Below are 23,452 nucleotides of genomic sequence, written 5' to 3'. Positions count from 1 at the left end.
TCAACCTGCCATACAAAATACAACTATTTATCTAAGATACATTTATCTAAGTTCCAACAAATTTAACTCTGCTGTACCTTCAAGCTTAGGGAGCCTCGGTGATCTCTTGCATCTTGATTTGTCTTCAAACTATTTGAGTGGCTCTCTTCCCTCAGAAATCGGAAGTTTAAAGGCTGCAACACTGTTAAATGTTTCTATGAATCAAATTTCAGGGATCATCCCTAGTACAATTGGAGGTATGCAAGATGTGATTGATCTTTCCCTTGCATTTAATAGATTTGAAGGACCTATTCCTAGATCAATTAGATCAATTGGCTTATCCTGTAAACATCTACATTAAACGTCCATAGCGACGGTTCCATTACTTTGTGCTTATCCTGACTGATTCAAACCAATAGTTGTAATCTTTCTGCTCACGAGACCATGTCAAAACCGAAATGGGAGTTGGAGCTATCAATTAGTGGTGGAGCCAAGATCTAAGATTAATAGGAATTAAAAAAAAATCATTCTAGATGAATTATAGGGGGAAAATATGTTGATAATCGATAAAAATTAGAGATTTATAAAGGTACTATTTTGAATTCCATGTTTTACTATGAAAAATGTGATGACAATCTATAATTAATTCTTGATTATGTTACTAATTTGGTTTAACATTAATGGATCTTGGTAAAACAGTCTTGTAGCATCTTTTTGAATTGTTGTTAATTAGTGCAAATTTGAACATAACCAAAAACTACCAATCACAAAGTTAAACATGGATGCCCTACAATTTTGTCAGTCTAACTGTCCAAAATATACCTCAAAAGACTTTTAAATCAATTATTCCTTGAGAGGAAAAAGATGACTTGAAAAACTTAATGAAAAAAACCTCAAAAAACATATGGGTTGTTGAAGTAACCACCCCAACTCGGGAAGTTGATGGTTCCAGAAAACCACTTGTCGAAAAGTTAAAAAAAAAAAAAATTTCAAAAAATAGAATGAAAAAGGAAAAAAAAAAAAAAAAGAATCAAGGTTCATGAGCCTCAACCTCTCCACCCTATCTAGAATCAAGGAAAAAAGTAACCACCCTGTCTAGAATCAAAACCAAAATAACTAAAATTTTGTACATACTAACTTTTAAGTCTTCCTGCCATGTACGTCCGTAGCAATTGGCAACAACCAAGATGAACCCGAAATTCAACCTGCCATACAAAATACAACTATTTACTGCTATAGCCTAATTCTATATACAAAAATTATCAAATAAAACAACCAAAGCAAGGCTGATCTAAACAAGTCTTTCATAATACATTTTAAAACACAATTGTCATAAGAGTCCTTTATTTGAAGATCAAAATAATAAATTTTGAATAGTTTAAAAATATTTGTGTCGTTTACTCCACAAAAATAGAGTACCATAGTGAAAGTCAAAGCAAGAGTATCCAATTCAGGATTGGGGCACCCGAGTAGATGGATTGACTTTCCAAGACCACAGAGAAAACCTCAAAAGAAAGTAGCAGATGCATGCATTAGACTCTGTATTTCGAAAATACAATATCTAAGGCAGGTTGGAAATGAATTGATGTATAAGGCGGCATCATAAATCAACAAGCGGCCGGTAATGGAGATTGACATGTAAGACAAAGAGGTAATGATTGATATATAAGACAAAGGAGTGTTTTATCTTGAAAATACACCAAAAAATGGTCGGCAATCAAAACCCCATTAAAAAAAACAGATAAAAGCCGGCTGAATACAGATTTATAAGGATCTATTCTTCTCTCAATAATTGAGAATCACATGATTTTCAAAATGACAAGAATTTTTCAAAATCCAAGAAAATTAAATCCCAAATTTTTAAATGTCATTGTTGTTGTTAAACCTTAACTTACACCGAGTTAGAGTGTGCACGTTTTAGGTTCCGTTTGATAAAACTGAATCTGAATTCTGAAGTCTGAATTCTAAAATCTGAATATTGAAACAATTAATTTGCTGAATTTTAAGCATTGAAAAGAAATATATAAATGTCTGAATTTGAATGCTAAACCTATTTATACTGTTTGATAAATATTTATAACTAAATGCTTAATAAGTTAAATTTGATAATTTTGCCCTTATATCGTTTCATCCAAAAAAGAAATAGAACCTATGATTTAATTAGCTAAAAATGTTAGATATGAAAATGACAATATTTATTTTTAAATCAAATTAATATAAAAGATGAAATATATTATATGAGGAGTATGCAGAAGATGTGAAAGTCATTTAAAAGGGAGAAAAGAGAAATAGAAAATCATTAGATAGAAAATATTAAGTTGTTTAATTAGATAAAAATTTTGAACATAATTATCAAACAAGGGTATATTTGGTAGATAAGATAAGGTAATTGAAATAATTTTATTGATTCTTATCAGAATTAAGCATTCAGTTAGGCTTCTTGTGCTGAAAAAAATACACACAAGTTCAGCACTACTTAACAAATTTAGCAAATGGATTTTCATTTATCAAACAGTCAAAACATCTAATGTCTGAAAAAATTCAGATTCAGCACTTTTTTATGTTATCAAACAGATCCTTAGTAAAACTTTATCCATTTAATTGTGATTAGACATACAGTAAACATTTGAAACTAATAAACAAAAGTTTTACATATGCTCAATTAAGATTTTTATTTTTTTAATGCTCGATTAAACTTGACAGTGTTTTGAGCCTCCAGACATATGCTCTTGCTCAAGTGCTAGGTTCCATTGCTATTTGATAATCCATGAGATTTAACTCTCTTTGATACTTTCATTTTAGAATCCACCAAAATAAACATCATTGACATTAAGTATTTGGTCGTTTACCTCTTATATTTGGAAATCACCGAACAAAATTTATTTTAACGACAACAATAACATCTAAAAATCTGGGATTTAATTTCTTGGACTTTGACTTGTCATTTTGAGAATCATATGATTCTCAATTCGTGAGAGAAGAACACACCCACACCCTTATAACTCTGTATTCAGCTGGCTTTTATCTATTTTTTAATGGGGTTTTGGTAGCCGACCAGTTTTTGGTGTATTTTCAAGATAAGACAGCCCTTTGTCTTATATATCAATACATTATCCCATTGTCTTATTCAGTCGGGGCACAAAGGGCAGGGATGGTCATCAGAATGACCGTCCCTGAACAATCAACGGCCAGATTTTGGCCAAAAAAAATGTGTGGTCCAAATCACAAATTGTATATCGATTTTCACAACATGTGTGGGGTTCGCAAATTTTTGTACTAAAGTTACACGTTGTACAAACAAAGTTACGCTGTGTGCAACCAAAGTTACGCGCTGTGTAAAATGACAAAAACCCTGCAACCGTTCCTGCCTGCTGTCCTCAGTCGGGTATTTATTTATAAAACTGAATATCTATCTTTAAAAAAAAATACTGAATATCTTAATCTCAAGCTTAACAATAATAAACATTGGAGTTTGAGATATGAACAGTAAACTTTGGTCCCCTATTAGCACTTGAAGTAGGTGGACAATTCTGTAAATTTGGTCCATTTGTTGTTGATTGATGCCGGTTTTTTGGCGGTGAGCTCATGACACAATCTGTTCCGGCTGGTTATTATTGACTAAATCTTTATTGGGATTTGTAATTTGTAATTGCTTTGTAAGACATGGATGGAGTTCACTTGCAGGGATGGCTGTTTAGTACAATTTAAGAGTTTTGTACAACTGTATGGTCTTCATGGAAAATATGATTTCTTTAAAATAAAAGCTGATTCTTTTTGGAAGTTCGAACTACACCCTCACCATTTAAGAGCTGACTTTTTCTCTTTTTCTTTTTTTTTTAGTTATTATATTGGGTTATTAATTTGAAAAAGCTGATTCTTAAAGAGCCCACAAAATGCTTTTGGAAAGAACTTCTAATTTTTGAAAACGTAAAAGCCAAACAAACATTCTACATTTTCAATACAAATAAAACTTCTTCTGTCCTATATTTGAGTCATTTTTTCAGGAAACTAACTTTTTAAGGGAATATGTAATTATTGTGTCCGAATAAGGTAGATTTGTGTGATTTTACAATACTATCCTCAAATTCAAAATTTAAAAGTATGAGTAATGCATTGGCAGGTGAAAAATGTAACTTTTTCAAATGGTTAAGTAAGTGGGAGAGCTAATAAAATATTATGTTAACCTTTAGAAAATTACTCTCATTTTGAATATTCAAAAAGTGAAAACATAACATTAACAATGGGACGGAAAAAGAGTAGCCACTTTTATATGCATGGAGTTATAAGCGACAATTCCTTTTGCATTATTCCTCTATAAATATGGAAATGGTGTTTGTTCAACTTGTAGAGCGATTAAGTAGCCTAACTCCATGTAATTCCAAAAGTTCTAAGAATGGAAAAGGTTGAGAATCTTGTTGAGCTTCGTGAAGCTCAAGACTATGCAGGGAGCCAAATATTCAACTTCAGAAAATGTGCATCTCTAAAATGTGCAATTGAATTGGGAATCCCAGATGTCATTGCTCAACATGGGAAGCCCATCACGCTTTCTGGCCTCATTTCTGCCCTCCCAATCAACCCTTCTAAATCTATCCACATCCATCGCTTAATGCGATTCTTATCAAATGCTGGCTTCTTTGTCCGGCAAAATGAAGGTTATTCGCTCTCTACTACAGGCCGTCTTCTTTTAAAGAATGAGCCTTTCAATATGAGGGCATTTCTATATTATGTGAGCGATCCTATTGCACTGAAGCCCTGGAATTTCTTGACTGAGTGGTTCAAGAACGATGATCCCTCTCCATTTGATACAGCACATGGGAAAAACTTCTGGTCTTATGCTGCTGCAGAACCTCAATTTGGGAAAATCTTTAATGAAGCCATGGCTGGTGACTCTAGTTTAATCGTTGAGGTGGTGATGACCCAATGCAAGTCTGTGTTTGAGGACCTGACATCTTTAGTTGATGTTGGAGGAGGCACTGGTGAATTTGTTAAGGCCATTGCCCAAAATTTTCCCAACTTAGAATGTCTTGTATGTGATCTCCCACATGTGGTGTCCAACCAACAGAGAACTGAGAACTTGGACTTTGTTGCAGGGAATATGCTAGAGATGGTACCTCCTGATAATGCAATCTTACTCAAGGTAATTAGAGACATCCACCCTCCTTGCTTTAACCATTTGAATTTTTTGAGAAATAAGGTATAAATTGTGCTATACAGTATTTGATGATTCCTAGAAACCAAAAAAAAAAAAAAAGCTCTAATCTTACCGGTTGATTTGGCAAGAGCTAGCGTTGACTTAGATGGCAATCGTAAAAACAGAATAACAATGAATAGTGTTAATTAATCGCAGTTTACACCCTAAACTTTAGAGATTATTTACACTTGGAAAACACACGGGATCCTCAGTGCTACTTTTTCAGTGGCAATTCAGTGTCATTTCTATATTTATGCTAAGTGTCCTATTTATTTAATTTGTCATGTATTGTTTATTTAAATTTCTTCTATCATCATGTGATAAGTGGGATGGGCACTGGATTGGCACCGAGTAGTGGCATAGAGGATCTCAACTGCTTAAAAAATCTAAATTTTGACAATGAAGACAAGCTTTGCATTAAGAAAAAAAAAAAGATCTAACTCCATCCAAAATATGAGTGTAATGACATCTCCCATCTATTATTGTTAAAAGTACATCTTTAGGTGCCACTGTTGTTTAGCATCATATGAGATAGAGGATAATGTTCCAAGTACTAAAAATATAGGGAGAATTGTAATTTTGGTCCCCAATCTATAGTGTATGCTCAGAATTATCCCCAATCTATTTCGAAAATCAATTTTAGTCCCCAATCTATTCAATTTTGCGCTAAAGTGGACAATTGACGGAATCTCTTCAATTTCAATCGGAACTAAGTCGCGTGAGATCACGTGCCGGCACTTAAAACCCCTTTTTCAATTTTTTAAAAACACGCTTTTTCTAGTGGTTTGGCTTTTGGCATGAACACTCCTGTCCCTTCAGCCAGATCAATTTCCTCCTCGCCAATTCTTTTCCAATCATAACTCTGAATTAGAGATCCCAAGGCCAAACCCACCACCCGCTGTGTTAGGCCAGAACTAGGGCAAGATCTCCTTCCCATCCCAAATGGAATCAACTTTGATGGCTAAACCTGCAAGCCTTCGAATCTCTCTGGCTTGAAGCTTGTTGGATCATCCCATACGTTTGGGTCCCTGTGAACTGCCCATGCATTAACTAGCAAAATTGTGCCTCGCAGAATATTGTATCCCCCAATTTTATAGTTATCGGACGACTCATGTGGCATTAGCATTGGTGCTGCTGGGTACAACTGAAGTGTTTCTAAAATAATGTTATGAAGATAAGGAAGATTGGATAGATCATGTTTGTCGACCAATCGATCAGTCCCTACTTGAGCATCCAATTTAGCTTGAGCTTTCTCTAGCACCTCGGGTGGTTGAGCAAAAGAGACAAGGCCCATTCTATAGTTACTGATGAAGTGTCGGTTCTAGCCGTAAGCATGACCTACCAATAATATACTAGTGGTTCAATGAATGCTCATTCCAGTTCAACGGTGAAGAATGGCTAATAGGGAAAGAATATACTTACCAGTATAATTCCTTTGATCATTTGGTCTGTATAATCCCATTGATTTCCAATTATCATCATCCGCTCTTCTCTCTCGGCTGCTTGCTTGCTTGCTTATGAAGTAGTATTGCTGCTGCTGCTCCTGTTGTTTGTGCAGGAGAGTTGAACTAGGTCCGTCTCTGGCGTTGATTGCAGATATCTCTATTACTAATGGAGGCAGGAACGAGACTTGGACTTGGAGGCCAAGCTGAGCTTCTTACTCGTGCTGTGGGTTTTGGGGGTTTGAAGGCAGTGGCCAACAAGAGGAGTAGTTCGGATTGTGAGATTAACCTTTGCATGTCTTTGTTTAATAAAGCTGAAAATATTAAAAAATGTTATTTAGAAATTAAAAAATTGAAAAAGGGTTTTAGGTGCCGGCACGTGATCTCACGTGACTTAGTTCCGATTGAAATTGAAGAGATTCCGTCAATTGTCCACTTTAGCGCAAAATTGAATAGATTGGGGACCAAAATTGATTTTCGAAATAGATTGGGGATAATTCCACACATGCACTATAGATTGGGGATCAAAATTACAATTCTCCCAAAAATATATTCAAGTCATAGTAATAAGATTAAAACAGCACAACTCTCAATTTCATTTTACCCACACTTTTAGATATACGAACCTCGACAAATAGTTTCAAAAATTTTATTGATAAAACTTTTTGAAGAAAAATTCGTTCTTTATACTCAAAAATTTTAATATTAATAAAATAAATTTAAATAGATATTAAGGTAAATGAGATGATCAATAGTGAATTATGGATAAGAAATAACATATATGTGGCTAGTCCTATTTCAAACACAAAAATTGGAGAAAAATGAAATTATTGTGAAACTCTATGAAATTTATTGAAAAACATATTCGAACATACTATTTTTTGCGAAAAAGTAATCCGTTCTTGTCAACTAAACCAACTTGCATTAGCCTTTGTTTAAATATTAAATTCAATTAATTGGATTGAGAATCAATATTCAACTAACTCACAGTAGCCGGGGGAGGGTTATCAGAGTTTTCTCCACTATCAAGTTTAAAATTCAAATCGAGTACCTAGCTTGCTGTAGGGTGGAAGAGGTGGGAGATGGGAAAAAAAACTTGATTAATTGCACACAATTGAAATAGTTTTTACACCTTAAACTCACCAATTTTTATGTCAATTTTCCAAATCAAAATATTAAAGGTCTGCCTATATCTTCTTTTTTTTTTTCCTTTTTTGAACTTGAAGTACCGGATTGATTCAATGTCAAAACAATTGGATATAAGTTCTTGCCTGCTTGGTGGATAATGATACTTGTTGCTGTTAGTCAAATTTGGTGAAGCATTCGGAAACAAAGGTACAGGGGATCGGGCTGGGGCTGGCCGTGAGAAGCCATTGGAATTTGGAGGGAGAGTGCTGGAGAGTGTTAAAATTAAGAAGGGATACAGTCCGGGGTTCAAGAGCAGAACAGTTTTTTTTTCCTTTTTCTTTTCGGTTATATTTGTCCACAACATGTAACTCAACAGGGAGTTGGAGGTTCCTTTTTTAACTTTTTGAACGAATTGCACTTATTCGCTTTATAGAAACTAATTGAGGCATCTTGTTGTGGCATTAGATTTTCTAGCTTTGATTTTGTTCAAGACATCTAATTGCCCAATTATATAACTACAGAAATTTCTCTCCCATTTTGCCTGAACCAATATAACAAATTCATGATTACTTTTATTATCATACTTCACAGATTACTTGTAAAACAGCTTAGAGAATAGAGAGTGCAAATAACCACTACCATCAGACTATTGGAAATTATTTGTTCCTAACATTCTTTTCTGTCAAAATAAAGAAAAACACAGGAACAATATATCCATTCGATGCATGAACTATGTAACTCAGCTTGCATAGATTTATAAGTACTATAATTTTTTCCGCCGACTGAGACATTTTGCTATGGCCACAATAATACTACACAAATCTTGAAACCTGTTACTAGCCTCTGTAAGTTCGATTGGTTCAGCCAGACCAGTGTCATTGAAACCCCTCTCACACTTAATTTCAGCATCAACAATATCAACGGCTTTGTTTTTGAGGGACTTAGTGGTCACGAGCAATCAATAACTTGCGGGACTCACCAATGAGTCCAATGGTGGATTTGTAGTCACCCAAGCACTGGTCTAATTGGACCCGGATTCTGGAATCTGTTTGATTGTTCAGAATTGAGCTGATCAGGTTGCATGCTTACTCGGCAGCAGCATTTGACACGTCCAGCAATTTTTTGCAAAGGATCTTACGATCATAACCACGAGGTGGTATAGGATTTGATCTGAGAATTTGATCACACAGCTTAATGTTTCGTGTATCATAAACAAATCTCACAGATTTATGCAATGCAGCAACGAGAGGATTACAGTTGCCTTGATTTGATTGTTGCTGTTGTGTCAAGAACCAAAAAAAAAAATGTGGGTCTCATCTTCTCTCCGATACTTAAGCAAGCAAGGACTGCAATGCAGTCTAGACCCCTTTTTTTTGAAAGAAAGGTTGCATTGCAGAATATTATGAAGCCAAGTTACGTGCAGGTTTGCAGTTCGTGCGAAACAATAATGACAATAGATTTTGGATCAGCCTCACCTCCACCGACATAATTCAAATTTTCCACGAGAAAAGGCTCCTTGTGCAACTGTTACCATCACAAAAGGGGGAAAAAAAAAGTCTGATGATGTCAATTTGATGCTTATAAAGTTATTGGATAACTTGGTTGATTAAATATTAAAGGGAACGAACGAATGAGCTTGGAATATTTCCCGCTATCAGGTTCATGATTCAAATCCTGTATCTGAGAGTTAGGAGCAGAAAGAATGTAGGGTGGAAGGAAAAAATAAAACAAAAGAATATCACGAGGAAGATCTTAAATACTTGCACTACCATTTTGTTCAATCAAAAAGAAAATACTAGATTTTGTTAAGCAGATAATGCATCATTAACTAGATTACACAGATTTAAAGAAACTAATACTCATGTCTTCCCCAGAGACGTTCTGCAATGGCAATATTAATACTACCAAAATCCAGAAACCTTTGACTGGCCTCTATAAGTTGGATTGGTTCATCAGCACCACTAATGTTAAATTTCATCTTGCAATTAGCTTCGGCACTGTCAATGTTAATTGCTTTCCACTAGAGGTCTTCATATTCAAAAGCAATCAAGTGTTTGTTCGACTCGCAGTAAAAAAATCACCTATAATAAAAACTATGGCTTAAATATTGATATTGTTAATTTTTTGTTACTATATATGTCTTTTTTTGGATACTTCTAATTAATATGTACTATGTGAAACAATTCTCGTTGAAATTTAAATTATTTGCAAACAATAGAAGATATCTTCCTTCTGTAAACAATAAGAGCCTTAAGAAATTAAGAGTTTCTACCAAAAAAACTTTAAAATATTGGAGTTTAAGCATAGCCATAGATAGATAATTGACCAAGAACGGCTCCATGCCTACCCTTACATAAAATAAGTTCGGAGGACAAGATTCTTCTATAAAATACTATGAAATGCCTAGATAAGATCTGCATTTAATGCTTCATATCCTTTAGATGTTTTGCAATAACCACACTAATATCGCCAAGATCTTGAAACTTTTTTCCGGCCTCTTTAAGTTGGATTGGTTCATCCAGACCCTTTTCTACAAATCCCGTCTCACAATTACTTTCGATTACCTGGTTATTGACTGCAATTTTATAGAGCCCATCATAGTCACGAGCAATCAAGGAGTTGTTGGCTTTTCCAATGCCTCTAATACTCAGTTCATAAGCATACAAGCACAAGTCTAATTCATGCAGGATCTTGGGATCTGATTCATTTCTTTTAAGTGAGCCGATCAAGTTGTATGTTGACTTGGCATCAGCATTTGACACAGCAATTGAAGCTTGGCAAAGAATCTTAAAATCTAAGCCTTCAGGGGGTAGAGGATATGATCTTAAAGCTTCTTGACAAAGCGATTCATTTTTTGTCTGAAAGCAAACGACATAGATCAAGGCATCTGGAGGCTCGTTGGTGGTAGCCGCCAATGCTGGAACGCTACACTTCTGAAAAAGAAGTGAAAGGAAAATTGATAATGATAAGGACAAGTCCATCTCCCCCTTTTTTTTTTAATATGATCAGGCATAATTTTGCTAAAACGAATGGTACTCTTTATAGTGCGCATGAACACAAGCAGGACAGAAACTGCAATTTTAGCTGTTTGGAAATTTAAGCGACAGCAAGGAAATATTAATGACAATTGGCAAGTATTATTGGATAACCCCTTAGTAAAATGTGCATTTTTGTTTTGTCAACATGATAGATTTTATTCTACATTTACTTCTACTCTATGCTAAAGAAATGAGGAACCTAAAGAGGTCAAGGAGAACCCGGTGAACCACCACCAATCCAGACCGGTGTCTACGCACCCATTGACAAAATTTTCTAGAAGAGCCTGGATATTAGAATGCGGGCCAAACAATTTGATCTCTTGACTTACATCCAAATAGAGTTTTAAAACTTTCTTCGTGGCCACTCTAATAGTTGGTTATTTCTTGGTGGCCACTCTAATAGTTGGTTAAGTAAACTTTGCATTCGCAAGGGCATTTTTTTTTTTCAAAATTTTTTATTTTTAGATGAATACGGAGACAAAAGAACTAAAATTAAAAAAAATTGTTAAATTTGAGATACTAAATATATGACAAACCATGAAACTAAATGAAATAAAAATAGTTACTCTCGCATAAAACAATTATCATTAGTTGTCAACAAATCTTAATCCAGTGATGGAAAAGTATCATGTGAGAAAAGTAAATATATTGGGGAGTATATTAATATTCGATTGTTTCCTAAAAAATATAAAGAAAAAAAATTAAAAAGGAAAATCCTTTAAAGGAAAAAAAAAAAGATATCCACATAAATAGCAACCGGTCATGATTGTAAAAGGACTATATAAAGAAAACCAAGCACTTTTCCAAATCTATGCTTGTGGCAAAAAAAAAAAAATTTGGCCTGTAATAAGTTGCTAAGAAATTTGTATATAAAGGAGAAAACATAATGAGCAATGAAGAAATTCAAAAAATATAACTGATTATAAAACTTAAATGTATATGCTAAAAATGTGGAATACCAAAAGATTAAAAAAATTAAAATTGTCAACTTTTTAGAACTATTAACAAATCAAGCCAAATAATAGAAATAGCAAAAGCTATGAGTTGATTAATTAAAAAATCAACGCAGAATTAATGATTTAGTAAACCAAAATTAATAGTGTTTGAAACTACGGACTCATGGATACAAAAAAAAATAAAGAAAGATCAATTCAATAAAAATGCATATATAGCAAGAAATCAATACATTGATTAAAATTTGTTATAAATAAGGAAGTTATGAACTATAAGAAAATAAAAATTGTACAAATTTTAGTAATAGTAAGTTCTAATATATGATCAATCCAAATAAAAACAATACGAAACGTGATTGGAGAGAATTCAAAATAAGGAAAAGTATAAGTTGATTAATAAAAGATTTAGCAAGGCATAATTAATAATTATATATATAAGGAAAAAATTAATATTTTGATTACAAGTTGCTATAAATAAGAGAGTTAATTGTTACCAAAATGAAAGAAAAAAAAGTAGGGAATCAATATGTTGATTAAGATTTGTTATAAATAAGGAAATAAAGAATTATAGAAAAATTAACACATGTCCAAATTTTAGTAATAGTAACTTCAAATATATAATCAAATCAAAAAATAAAAATACAAAACTTGATTAGAAATGAATTAAAGAAAGGAAAACTATAAGTTGATTGATAAAAAGATTTAGTAATCCGTAATTAATACAAATATATATAAGACAGAAACTAATAAATTGGTTGAAAGTGGTTATAAATAAGAAAGAGAATTAATTATTACCAAAAAAGTAGAGAAAGAATATAAAACACCCAAAAAAAATTACAAAAGTGCATGTGATAAAAAGATAGGTGGTCTACTTGGCAGAAGGATAAAGTAACCAATTCATCTACTTACTAAACAGGAATTGAATAGCATTTTATTAGATGTACTAGTATTTAACCTATCCCTTGAATGAGATTGAATATAGTTTGGTAAAAATATTGGCAAATTTGAAAATTATGAACCATATTATAGGTAAACGTCAAAGGTATCTTGTTCCTTTTAGGCATTGATTGACTATTGTAATGAAGATAAAGCACTAAAAAAGTTGAATTATTACCAACTATAAACTGCTAAGAACCTGCCCAAATTAAATATATTAAATATAGTAATTACAAAAATTAAAGGAAAAATTCAGTGGAAAAAAGATGGGAATGATTCTTGTTAACAAATATAAAACATTTAGAAGCTGACCCAAATAAAAACACTCAAAAAGATGACCATATAAAATATAAAAAACAATTAGTATGAAAATTAAGGAGAAAAAGAGGAATTGATTCTTGTCATAAAAATAAAACAATTAGAAATTTAAATTATTACCAAAACTAAAACATTAAACGCTATCCACATTAAATATTAAAAACAATAATATGGAAATTAAGGAAAAATGGGTGGAAAAAAGATGGATTTGATTTCATTAACAAAAATATAGCACTCAATAATTGACAATATAGAAATTAAGGATAAAAATGATAAAAGATGGGTTTGACCTTTTTAAACAAAAATAGAACACTAAAAAACTATCAATATGGAAATTGAGGATAAAAGGTGAACGGAAAAAAGACAGGATTGATTCTTGTTAACAAAAATAAAACACTTAAATGCATGATATCTCTACTTGGATGTTTGCCAAGTGTCGTACAAATGAAGTGGCCTTCGCTTTAAGTAGAGAAATGGATAGAGGCAAATATCTAGTGCTAATTAACATCCCATGTAGTAGCTTAGGTAATTAGTACTTTCGTAGACCTTCAAAATTGCAAATTTTCGCAGTCTAGCCTAGAGTTTTATGCTAGAACTTCCGTTTTTGCAAATGTTTAGTGCTAATCAACATCCAATTTAGTGGAAAATGTTCAGTGCTAATTAACATCCAATTTAGTGGCTTAAGTAGTTTAGTGCTTTCGTAAACCTTCAAATTGCAAACTTTTCCATTCTAGTCTAGAGTTTGACCAAAAAAAAAAAGAAGAAGAAGAAAATTCCGTTTTGTAATTGCTATCAAGGTACTCAAGTTGCAGTCATAAGCAGGAGTGGAAATTCTACTGAGACCGCCAAGTGCCCACAAACTCAGTCACTCAGCTCTAGATAAATGCAGATTTTGCTTACCAAGACCATTAGTTTAGTGATTAGCTATTGTTGCAATTTTGTGAATGGCACCATAATTCTCTGTTCTTCCAATTGTAATTGCCATGTACATGTACAGCTTCTGGTGATAAAATCACCCTTGTTGAAATGACTGATCCAGTCCAGATATGGTCGTGTCGAAGCCATCTCATCTGAAAGTGAGCTGACAAACAATGAATTCTACTGATGCGTGTGCTTGCTCGGATTAATGCAAAAGCCGCTGGCCGGGTGTGCGATTCAACAATCAATATTCCATCTTGTTACAGAAACGATTCGTCGTTTGCCAATTCTTCTTCCATGTTGCAGGCTTGGCCACGCACCAGACCTGGCCTCGATCATGAGATTTTGAGGAGATTGATTTGATCACCAAATAAAGTGGTAGTATAGGGCCCCATGATCGAGTATAGCAATACATGAAGAGGGCTATACTTCCATTGCAAACTAACTACTCTTAGCACCCACCAAATCCACTACCAAGGACTTCTTCACAGCAGATGCAGGATCAAGATGTATAGTGAAACCAGGTTGCAAACTTATATATACTCATCTTGGGCAAGATACGTGCACAAATATCTCACTCACTACAGATTTCTTGTTAGGCGCAAAAACTGCATAACGGATGGATATTTGACACAGACACACGGAAGGAGAGGAGGGGAGGGGAGAGGAGAGGAGTTTAATAATCACAAACATATAAAGCGTATCTAACTCTTATATAAATTCTAGACAAAATTGCCTTTACAAAAATGCTAAAACTCTCACCAGAATACAATACTAAAACACCTTATATCTAGCGCACAAGATTTGGTAATTAAGAAACTAAGATATGAAACTGCTAAATAATTTCTCTACAGCTTAAACAAGTAAACTCCTAAAACTAGCTAGACTATACTTTTAACTTTTAATATAGAAATAGGAAAAAACTACTATTAGGAAGTTAGATTTAATTAATTATGTCAAACACTCCTGAAGGCTGTCTTCGTTGGATGATTTGACCCTTGATTAATAAGCTAATTTAACTGCTTAACTCAACGCCCTCCTGGGTCTTAGACAGTCCTTCAAGGCATTAAACCATAGTGTCTTTCAGATCGTGTTTCACACTTGCTTCCCTTTTTCATGCATGACAAATTTTTAGCATCAAAACAGCCAAAAATTTTATCCAAAAACAGTAGCCGAAGTGGCAGTCAATGCAATCCACTTTGTAATCAACTCTATTTAATTTGAGAAGATTTTCATCTCTTTAACTCTAAGAAACAAAGAGATGATACTATTATGATCATTTTGCCAAGTAGAACAGGTATCCACCAGAAAAAAAAAATCTCATGAAATCTATTTAAAAATGAACAATCTACAGATGGAACATGCATAGTTTGGTTTCCGATTGGCCCCCCACCATTTAGAGCCTAGGATAATATGCTTGGTTTTGATTTCTTTGGGGGGGCACCGGTGCAAGATTTGTGATTATTATTCGGGTTTTTAGCCTCCACTTGACCGGAAAACAAAAATCTTGCTCAGTCAAATTTTGAACTGTTTTCCTGCGTTTACAGAATTAACTAAATGCTGTTTCAGTTTCATATTCCAGGATAAAAACTCCCCAAGGGATACAGTATAGGTCACTCAAACACCAATGGTGAAGCAATTGGAGCTGAAGAAAAGATTAAAAGAAAAGAAAAGAAAAATACTATAAAGGTCAACAACAGTTATTCCTCAATTTTGAGAGATCCTTGGGCAACTTGAAAATAAAAACTAGTTTCCTTGGGCAAATGTTAAGTATTATTTTCCATTTTATCATTGTATGGTACTTCCAAACTCTTGAACCAACCTTATGGTTTAATTCAAATAATAAGCAACATCTTTGATCAATGCCATGGGTCATTTTAATTGATTGAGCCTGATAAAGTTTATAATTGAAGGGCCAAGAACTTCATTAAATTTTATCCTAATGTTTGATATACCAATGCAGCCTTTTACTCCAACACAACCTGTTTCAGTTATTCTAATCAACATCTTATCAATAGTTACAAATTATAAGAACTACCATTAGAGCGGCTATATAAATTATATCTTGTTGCACGATTTCCTGCAATTGATTAATGAAATTTTCTTTTTATGAAAAAACAAAAAAAAAAAAATCTATGAAAACTGCCAGTGTATTCTTTCCATTTTAGTATATACTTTTTTCTCTAATTTATGCATAATATATTCTTTCGTTTTGTATATCTGTTGAGATACACTATATGTTTTTCAATCTTGTGAGAAAAATCAAAGAGAAAAACGAAAACTAAAAATCCTCTGCTAACTAATTAACTTTTTTTTTAGTAAGACTAATAACCAACTGATTCGGAAGAGGTAGTTAATAATGGCCCACCAAAATCCACCATCAACTTTCCCTCTTCCTCATGGTTAGTGGCCAATTTCTGAAAGATGCTTTTCTTCATAACTTTCTATTTTCCACTCCAATCTCTAGAATCCAGCCTAAAAACTTAGACAAAAAGTGCAGAAAACTAAACGTAAAAGCTCAATATCTGCCACTGTTTGGTGGAAAGTAGTTGTAGCAGATGGAATTCGTCTCCAGTACTATTCTACAAGCTAGACCTGGTCAGTCTACATTAGACTAAATTTTGTTTCTCATAAGTTCAGTTACGTATTAAGAATCCATTTTTGTACTTTGATTTCTGCATTTTATTGTCGTCCCTGCTCTTTGGAAAATTGTTGTTTTTTAAGTAGCTGTTATTTATACGTCAATCCCACCTAATATTTAACTTAGCTTCCAAGTATTAAGTCTACTTCTTCTTTTATTGTTTTATTAATTAAGTCTACTTCTTGGATGCGTCCATTCTATCTGATGATGTTTCAGTTCTCACCAAACTTCAAATTGCCGGTGATTTCTAGTAGAATGGACATACTGTTTCAAACAGAAACAAGGCAAAAGAGAAACAAGGGGAGAGAAAGAGGGAACATACATAAAATATATGCCCAAAATAAGGGTAATTTGGATTATAGTAGCATTAATGTATACAAGGTTTTGTTCTTGATTTTGAGGCGATTATTTTGAGGATGTTGACAACTGAGTGAGGAAAAATAGTTGGTTGGGTTATGTTTAGTTGATGATCCTTACTTGAATGCAAGAAAATGGGAAAGCAGGGGTCCCCTAGAAGTCCTAAGCCCAAGAATTCAATTTTGGATGTTTCTTATGGGACGAGAGAGTATCAGTCTAGATGTTCAGATATGCAGCAGACTGGAGATCCCTCTTTAGGTAGAAGGGGATCAGGGGGAGACAACCACTGGGATAAGGTTATTCTGGTTCAAGGATTGAGGAATGATTCCGGAAAGTTTGCTGCTTCTAAAGGTGTTAATGCAAGCAAGAAGCATATGTGGTGGCTCCCTAGGCATATTAGGCGGATCATTTTAGCATTTGTGTTCATGAGCTTTCTTTTCCTGCTGGATTCCCTTTTGTTTTCTCTTTTGGAGTCAATAATCAAGAATCATTCGGCCCCTCACAGATCAACAGGGCAAGAGGTATGGTTTAGGGTACTGCCATCAGTTTGGCTTTGCATCCATGCTTTTCCCAATTAGCTCTAAAGCCTAAACTTAGTTAATGAATATGCTCTGCTTTTCTTTGACATGCATGCAAGATTCAAAAAATATATGATTTATCTACTTTTGACAGGAACTTAGTAGCACAAATTGAAATGAAAAGAATGAAAGCAAAAGTAGATCAAATGTGCATTTAGACTACCTTAATATGATATGATTCCTCATTGCCAAGTGCCAATTGAATTTGTAGATGATATTTCTGGAACTCAGTTTATTTTTTAACAATTCAAAAGCTCAGTCCAATTTCATAATTTTCAAGACCACAAGTCCTATTAATTTTCTTTTGGAAGGTACTTATGAGCAATTGGTGTATACTAGTAAAACACGTAGCTCTCCTTTATATGTTAGGAATTGATGGTTTCCAGCTAGCTCATATGGTCATTGACTATGGTTTCACTTCTGAAAGGGAATAATTTGTTACTTCATCCATAGATTAGAAGCAATTCTGATTGATCAGCTTACATCCGCTATGAAAACAAAATTGATGCTACTGCTATATTTCCATCATTAAGCTGAGTCTCACATGAAATTTAACAGAATATAAGTAGTGCAAGACCAATCCATGAGGGTTTGATGATAGCAAGTTAGAGGATTACACATGAATTAATTTATATGTTAAAAAACTGTTTCTGTATGTCAAACCTAAATTAGAAGAGTATCTAAAGTTAACTTACAACAATATTTTTGTCCATTTTATGGAACAGGAGTTGTTTCTGTAAACGTGAGTCACTTTCCTGACAATCTTGCAAACGTTCATTCTTTTGCAGAAAAATAAGCTAATGTATGTGTCTGCAAATTGAAAAATTAAATAACATGGGGAAACTATATGTAACCTCTGCATGATGATAATATTGAAGGCTGTTCTGTCATATTTAGTTTAATTACTGTGCTTATTCTAATAAACATAGTAGCTGGATGAGCTTTGTTTATTTAGGAATTATTTGTTCCAAAGTATCAGTTGTAAAGCAATTCATCACATATCAGGAGTTGTTGTGATCAGTATTACAGATCAAGTAGGTCATTTATCATTGCAGGAGAGAATCACTGGCATGTTGGAGGAAAAGAGTTCCACAAACATGTATGATCGCCTTCTAAAACTGGCTGCCAGTTCTGTTAATGAGGTTAGAATTATTATCATTGCTTTCATACAGTAGAACATTTTCTTAATCTCAATTATGGTGCATGGCAGGAGTGTCTACTATCTTAATCTCAATGTGTTTGATTGCATGAGCAGTGGTCTTGCAAGTGACTTGCCTATCAGATAATTGATAATCTTAGGAGTTCACAGAATAATATACTGAAATAGTTTGCTCTTTTGTTGTCTATTCCATGGCTAGTTTGGGATATCAACTGATCTTGTACTTTTCATTGGGTAGTTGTGGAATACACGAGCATGCTGAGAAAAGATTTTATTTATTGTTGTTTCTGCATTCCCTTTTACCAATATAATGTTTCAGAAAGAGTTGAAGAGAGGTGAATCAAAATTTTGGGAAGAATCATATCCTCAGGCATCAATGTGGAAGCCTTGTGCTGACAAGAAGAGTACCAAAGGTAGAATTTAGATTCATTGAACGATGTCTATGCACAAATCAAATTGTAATTTGCTTCTTACAACAGTTATGTCTCTGACAGTAGGTGGTTTGCTGTCTGAACTGTGGTGTAATTGTTTAAAGTTGTCGGGGCAGGGAAATCCAGGAACAGTTCTGGTTACATTTTGGTCAGCGCCAATGGAGGCCTAAATCAGCAGCGAGTTGCTGTAAGCATGTAGAATTTGGTCCTCCTCCTTTTTGGTACTTTTGGTTGTTGTAGGGTCAAGTTTCATCTTACTTCCTGTATCTTCTTCATGTTTTTTCTTGACTCTCTGATTCTATCTCTCTTATTAATTGCCACTAAATGTTTCGTTCCAATTTTTCAGGTCTGCAATGCTGTTGCAGTTGCATCCCTGCTAAATGCAACTTTAGTCATTCCCAAATTTCTTTATAGCAATGTATGGAATGATCCCAGGTCAGAAGTAAATTTAACTGTGTGTTGAGTCAAGATTGGTTAAATATATTGCTCCTAGGTCTTTCTACTTCCAATTTGGCCTCTTACTATGTTTATACATGCTTATTGAGAGGAGAATGATGACTTATCCAGCATTAGAAGTCTCAAAACGAAATTTGTTTTCTGATTTGTTTCTAAGTTATGCTTTTTCCCTTCATAACTGGCTACTTTCAATCCCTTTCCATAAAAAGATGATAGAGATTTCTTTCCGGGAGAAAATTTTTTCATGCATTTACCTTTCAACAAAAGAAACATGTTCTTGAGTTATTTGAGGTATTATTGTTGATGCAGTCTTAGAAACTAGTCAATTTTTTTGACAACCAAAAGAAAAGATTAGAAATATAAATTTCTTTTCATCTGATTCATTCACTTGGACTTGCAATTTCAGCTTTTTAAGGTACTTCTTGGCTAATGGCATTATTTGATGGTTCAAGGTGGTTTATGATATCAGCCTTTTTAAGTTCTCCTTGGCTAATGGCCTTATTTGATTATCGTGGTTATATAATTTGTATTACAGTTAATGATACGAATCTGCAAATTGTATCCCAAAGACCAATCGTTGAATATATTTGAATAAATGTTGAAAATTTTGGGTTCATTCTAATGTCTATTTTCACCTCTTCATGTCATTAAAGATTTGTGCATTTTATTTGTTCTCCATAAATTCTGCCTCACTTGAGCAGCATTGTTTTTCATTTTCATACTTCAGTTGCAAATTACCAATCTCCCTTTCCAACAAAATCTCAAATCTTCTATCTTATTATGCAAGCAGTCAATTTGGTGACATATATCAAGAGGATTACTTCATAAATACACTGGAGAATGAAGTAGATATTGTAAAGGAGCTCCCTCCTGACTTAAAGTCAGTAGATTTTGAATCAATTGGCAGTCAAGTATGTCACCTTCTCCTTGTCAATAACTGCAGATTGCGCCTTTTTCCTCATTGAGGTCAGCCATTTCACCTCTTCTATTAGGTAACTGATGCTGATCTGTCAAAGGAGGCAACACCTGATGAGTACATTAAGAAGATACTTCCGCTTCTCTTAGAAAACAGGGTTGTTCACTTCCTTGGATTTGGGAATCGACTTGGTTTTGACCCTTTGCCTGTTGAACTTCAGGTCAGGCTCTTTCTTCGCGTTCCGTTCATTATCATTGATGTTAGGTCCCTAAATTGCATATTCCACGATATGCCTGCTTTAAATTGTCAAAATTATCTGTAAGACTAAATTCTCTAACAATCAATGAAAAATTCAAAACCTATCCATCTCGAGCAAAAACAACATGATGGTAAGTTGTTATGACTCTAAGCTTCCCTATATAGTGCAATTGCTTGGACTTCATTAACATCTTAGAAGAGTAGATTTTACGCTTTTTAATAGTCTTTAGGAGACTGGAAAGTTGTCATTTACATAATCTGCATGACATTTGTAAGCACAAGGTTTCTTAATAAACAGAGGAGCAGTCTTCACTTGCTCTCTTGCCACTGCTGCTTTCTAACCTGACAATCATACTCCCCATGGTCGCCCCTCATTTTACTCCCCCTCCACTAGCTCTGCTTCATGCATATTACCTGGCTCAATTATTTCTCCTGGATTTTGCTTCTAAGATGTTGATTCGTGTGTAAAACTCATCACGGGATTCCAGTGCATTTTGAATTTGAAAATGTTAACTGATCAATTTAGATAGAGCTTTGTTGATTATTCATCTTGTTCACATGATCCTGGAAAGAAGTTTGCTTATCAATTGAATATTGGCTTTTCATTGGAAATTTTAGCTGCTAGAAATCAGTAAGATTAGAGTCCAGAAGTGAAAATTTGTTTACTGATTCCATTGACTTCAATGGATCCTTACACTCTGTATAACGCAGACTTGTGAACTTTCTTGCAGAGACTAAGATGCAAATGTAACTTCCATGCTTTAAAGTTTGTGCCAAAGATTCAGCAGGTGGGTTCGATATTGATAAAAAGGATCCGAAAGCACGACATTGCAGAAAGCATGCTGGATAAGCAACTTCTTGGAAATTTCATTTCAGATGCTTCACCAGAAGAGCATCACATCCTAGACGGACCTTCTAGGTACCTTGCCTTGCATTTGAGGTTTGAAGTTGACATGGTGGCCTACTCTATGTGTGAATTTGGAGGTGGAGAGAATGAAAGAAGAGAACTTCAAGCATACAGAGAAGCACATTTCCCTCTCCTCACTGAGCGCCTAACGACTTCTTCTCAGTAGGTTCTTGCAATGGTCAAGGTTTTATTTATTAATATCCTCAATTCATATCATGAAAACACAATAAAGTATCTTGATTTTGTATCTTTGCTTCTGATTCAGACATCCTTCTTCAGCAGAACTAAGAAACCTGGGAAGATGTCCATTGACACCAGAAGAAGCAGCACTTGTTCTTGCTGCTCTTGGCTTCAAGAGTGACACTTATATCTACCTTGCAGGCTCAGAAATTTACGGAGGAGGATCAAGGATGCATCCGTTTACCAGTCTCTACCCCAATGTGGTCACAAAGGAAGATCTTCTCTCAGCAAGTGAACTTGCACCGTTTAAGAACTTTTCTTCTCAGGTAAGTTGAGGACTGTAGTTATCACCAATTCGTCAATGGACTGCAGCGTTTCAATATTAACTAGAGATGTGTTGAGGAATATAAATCAACATTTGTACCAAAAAAAAAAAAAAAGTTGTGTCATTTACAGTCCTTACGGCTTCAAGTTTTCACTCCTGCTACTGGATGTTGAAAGCATGTAGCATTACATGTTTGCTACACTATATCTTGATATCAACAATTGATTAGTAAAAGGGGCTTAGAGCCAGCCATGCAAGAAAACTTATATAAAAATGCTCTTCATATAATTTAATTTGCAGTAAAAAAAAAAAATCAGCTCCAGTTGTTCTTATATATCCTGCTTATATACGCAGTACAAACCTGAACTTGTAAACGTACACACTCTGAAACCCAGTCCTGGAAGTTTTGCACTTAATATATGAGCAATAGATTCCAAATTATGTGACCTTAAGAGTAAGTTGCAGCACAAACAGTTTAATTTCAGATAGATGATTTTTTATGATTTGATGTAAGTAAATCTCCCCTTTTAGGAAGAAATTAGAAATGCTTATTCCTTAGGACCGAAACAATTTCTAAACTAGAGATGCCACTTCATATTTGCTCACCTTACACTGATATAACTTTTATCATAGTGCCTAATCAAGTCACTTCTCAGATACTTCATTTGTAATAAAACTGACAACGTAAATTCTTCAAATGCAGCTTGCAGCCCTGGACTTTATTGCATGTGCGACTGCTGATGTATTTGCCATAACAGACTCTGGGAGCCAACTATCATCCCTGGTGTATGGATACCGAACATATTATGGTGGTGGGCATGCTCCAACTCTTAGTCCTCCCAAGAAGAGGCTTGCCGCAATTTTGTTGCACAATCACACCATAAAATGGAGTACCTTTGAGGAAAAAATTAGGAAGATGATTCAAGAAGGTCAAAGAGTCCGCCAAAGGGGCTTCCACCGTAGTGTTTATAGACTTCCACGCTGTAGAGGATGCATGTGCAAGCCAATAATTCCTGTGTTTTCAGTGATCAAGTTTTAGGTTGCCTGTTCAAGCATCAAAAGTTTGTCGATCATTTGTCATGTTTTACATTATCTTTTCCTTCTCCAATGAGTACATCCTGAAAAGTTCCCAGGTTTCTTCTGGTCCTTTTTTTTACACAATGTCAACTGTATAAAATTTCTTACTTTTCAATGAGAATAATATGAGATACTTGCTATTTGACTTGCATCCCCAGTTTCACATACTATAGAATTGGTCTCATGTGCTTTATATTGTGTTATTATATATGCCACGCAAAGCTATGTATGTCTCAACTTAATAGTCTAATAAATGACCTTTCA

General features: G+C 34.2%; 2 protein-coding genes across 2 annotated transcripts; both read left to right on the top strand.

Annotated features, from left to right (window-relative positions):
- The first annotated feature begins 4,372 nt into the window (after positions 1-4,372).
- On the top strand, positions 4,373-6,737 carry LOC113757431 (probable O-methyltransferase 3). Its single transcript, XM_027300732.1, has 3 exons — positions 4,373-5,116; positions 6,551-6,616; positions 6,729-6,737. The coding sequence occupies exons 1-3, from the start codon at positions 4,373-4,375 to the stop codon at positions 6,735-6,737; spliced, it is 819 nt and encodes a 272-aa protein (XP_027156533.1).
- A 10,156-nt stretch (positions 6,738-16,893) lies between these two features.
- On the top strand, positions 16,894-23,295 carry LOC113763227 (O-fucosyltransferase 8). Its single transcript, XM_027306977.1, has 10 exons — positions 16,894-17,422; positions 18,535-18,621; positions 18,958-19,051; positions 19,174-19,256; positions 19,416-19,504; positions 20,316-20,436; positions 20,518-20,661; positions 21,431-21,768; positions 21,872-22,112; positions 22,815-23,295. Exons 1-10 carry the CDS (start codon positions 17,036-17,038, stop codon positions 23,148-23,150), a joined length of 1,920 nt encoding a protein of 639 aa, XP_027162778.1. The 5' UTR covers positions 16,894-17,035; the 3' UTR covers positions 23,151-23,295.
- Positions 23,296-23,452: the final 157 nt, after the last annotated feature.

This window comes from Coffea eugenioides, chromosome 2 (genome assembly GCF_003713205.1).
Source record: "Coffea eugenioides isolate CCC68of chromosome 2, Ceug_1.0, whole genome shotgun sequence".
NCBI classification, from domain to species: Eukaryota; Viridiplantae; Streptophyta; class Magnoliopsida; order Gentianales; family Rubiaceae; genus Coffea; species Coffea eugenioides.
This window is presented reverse-complemented; position numbering and strand designations above follow the sequence as displayed.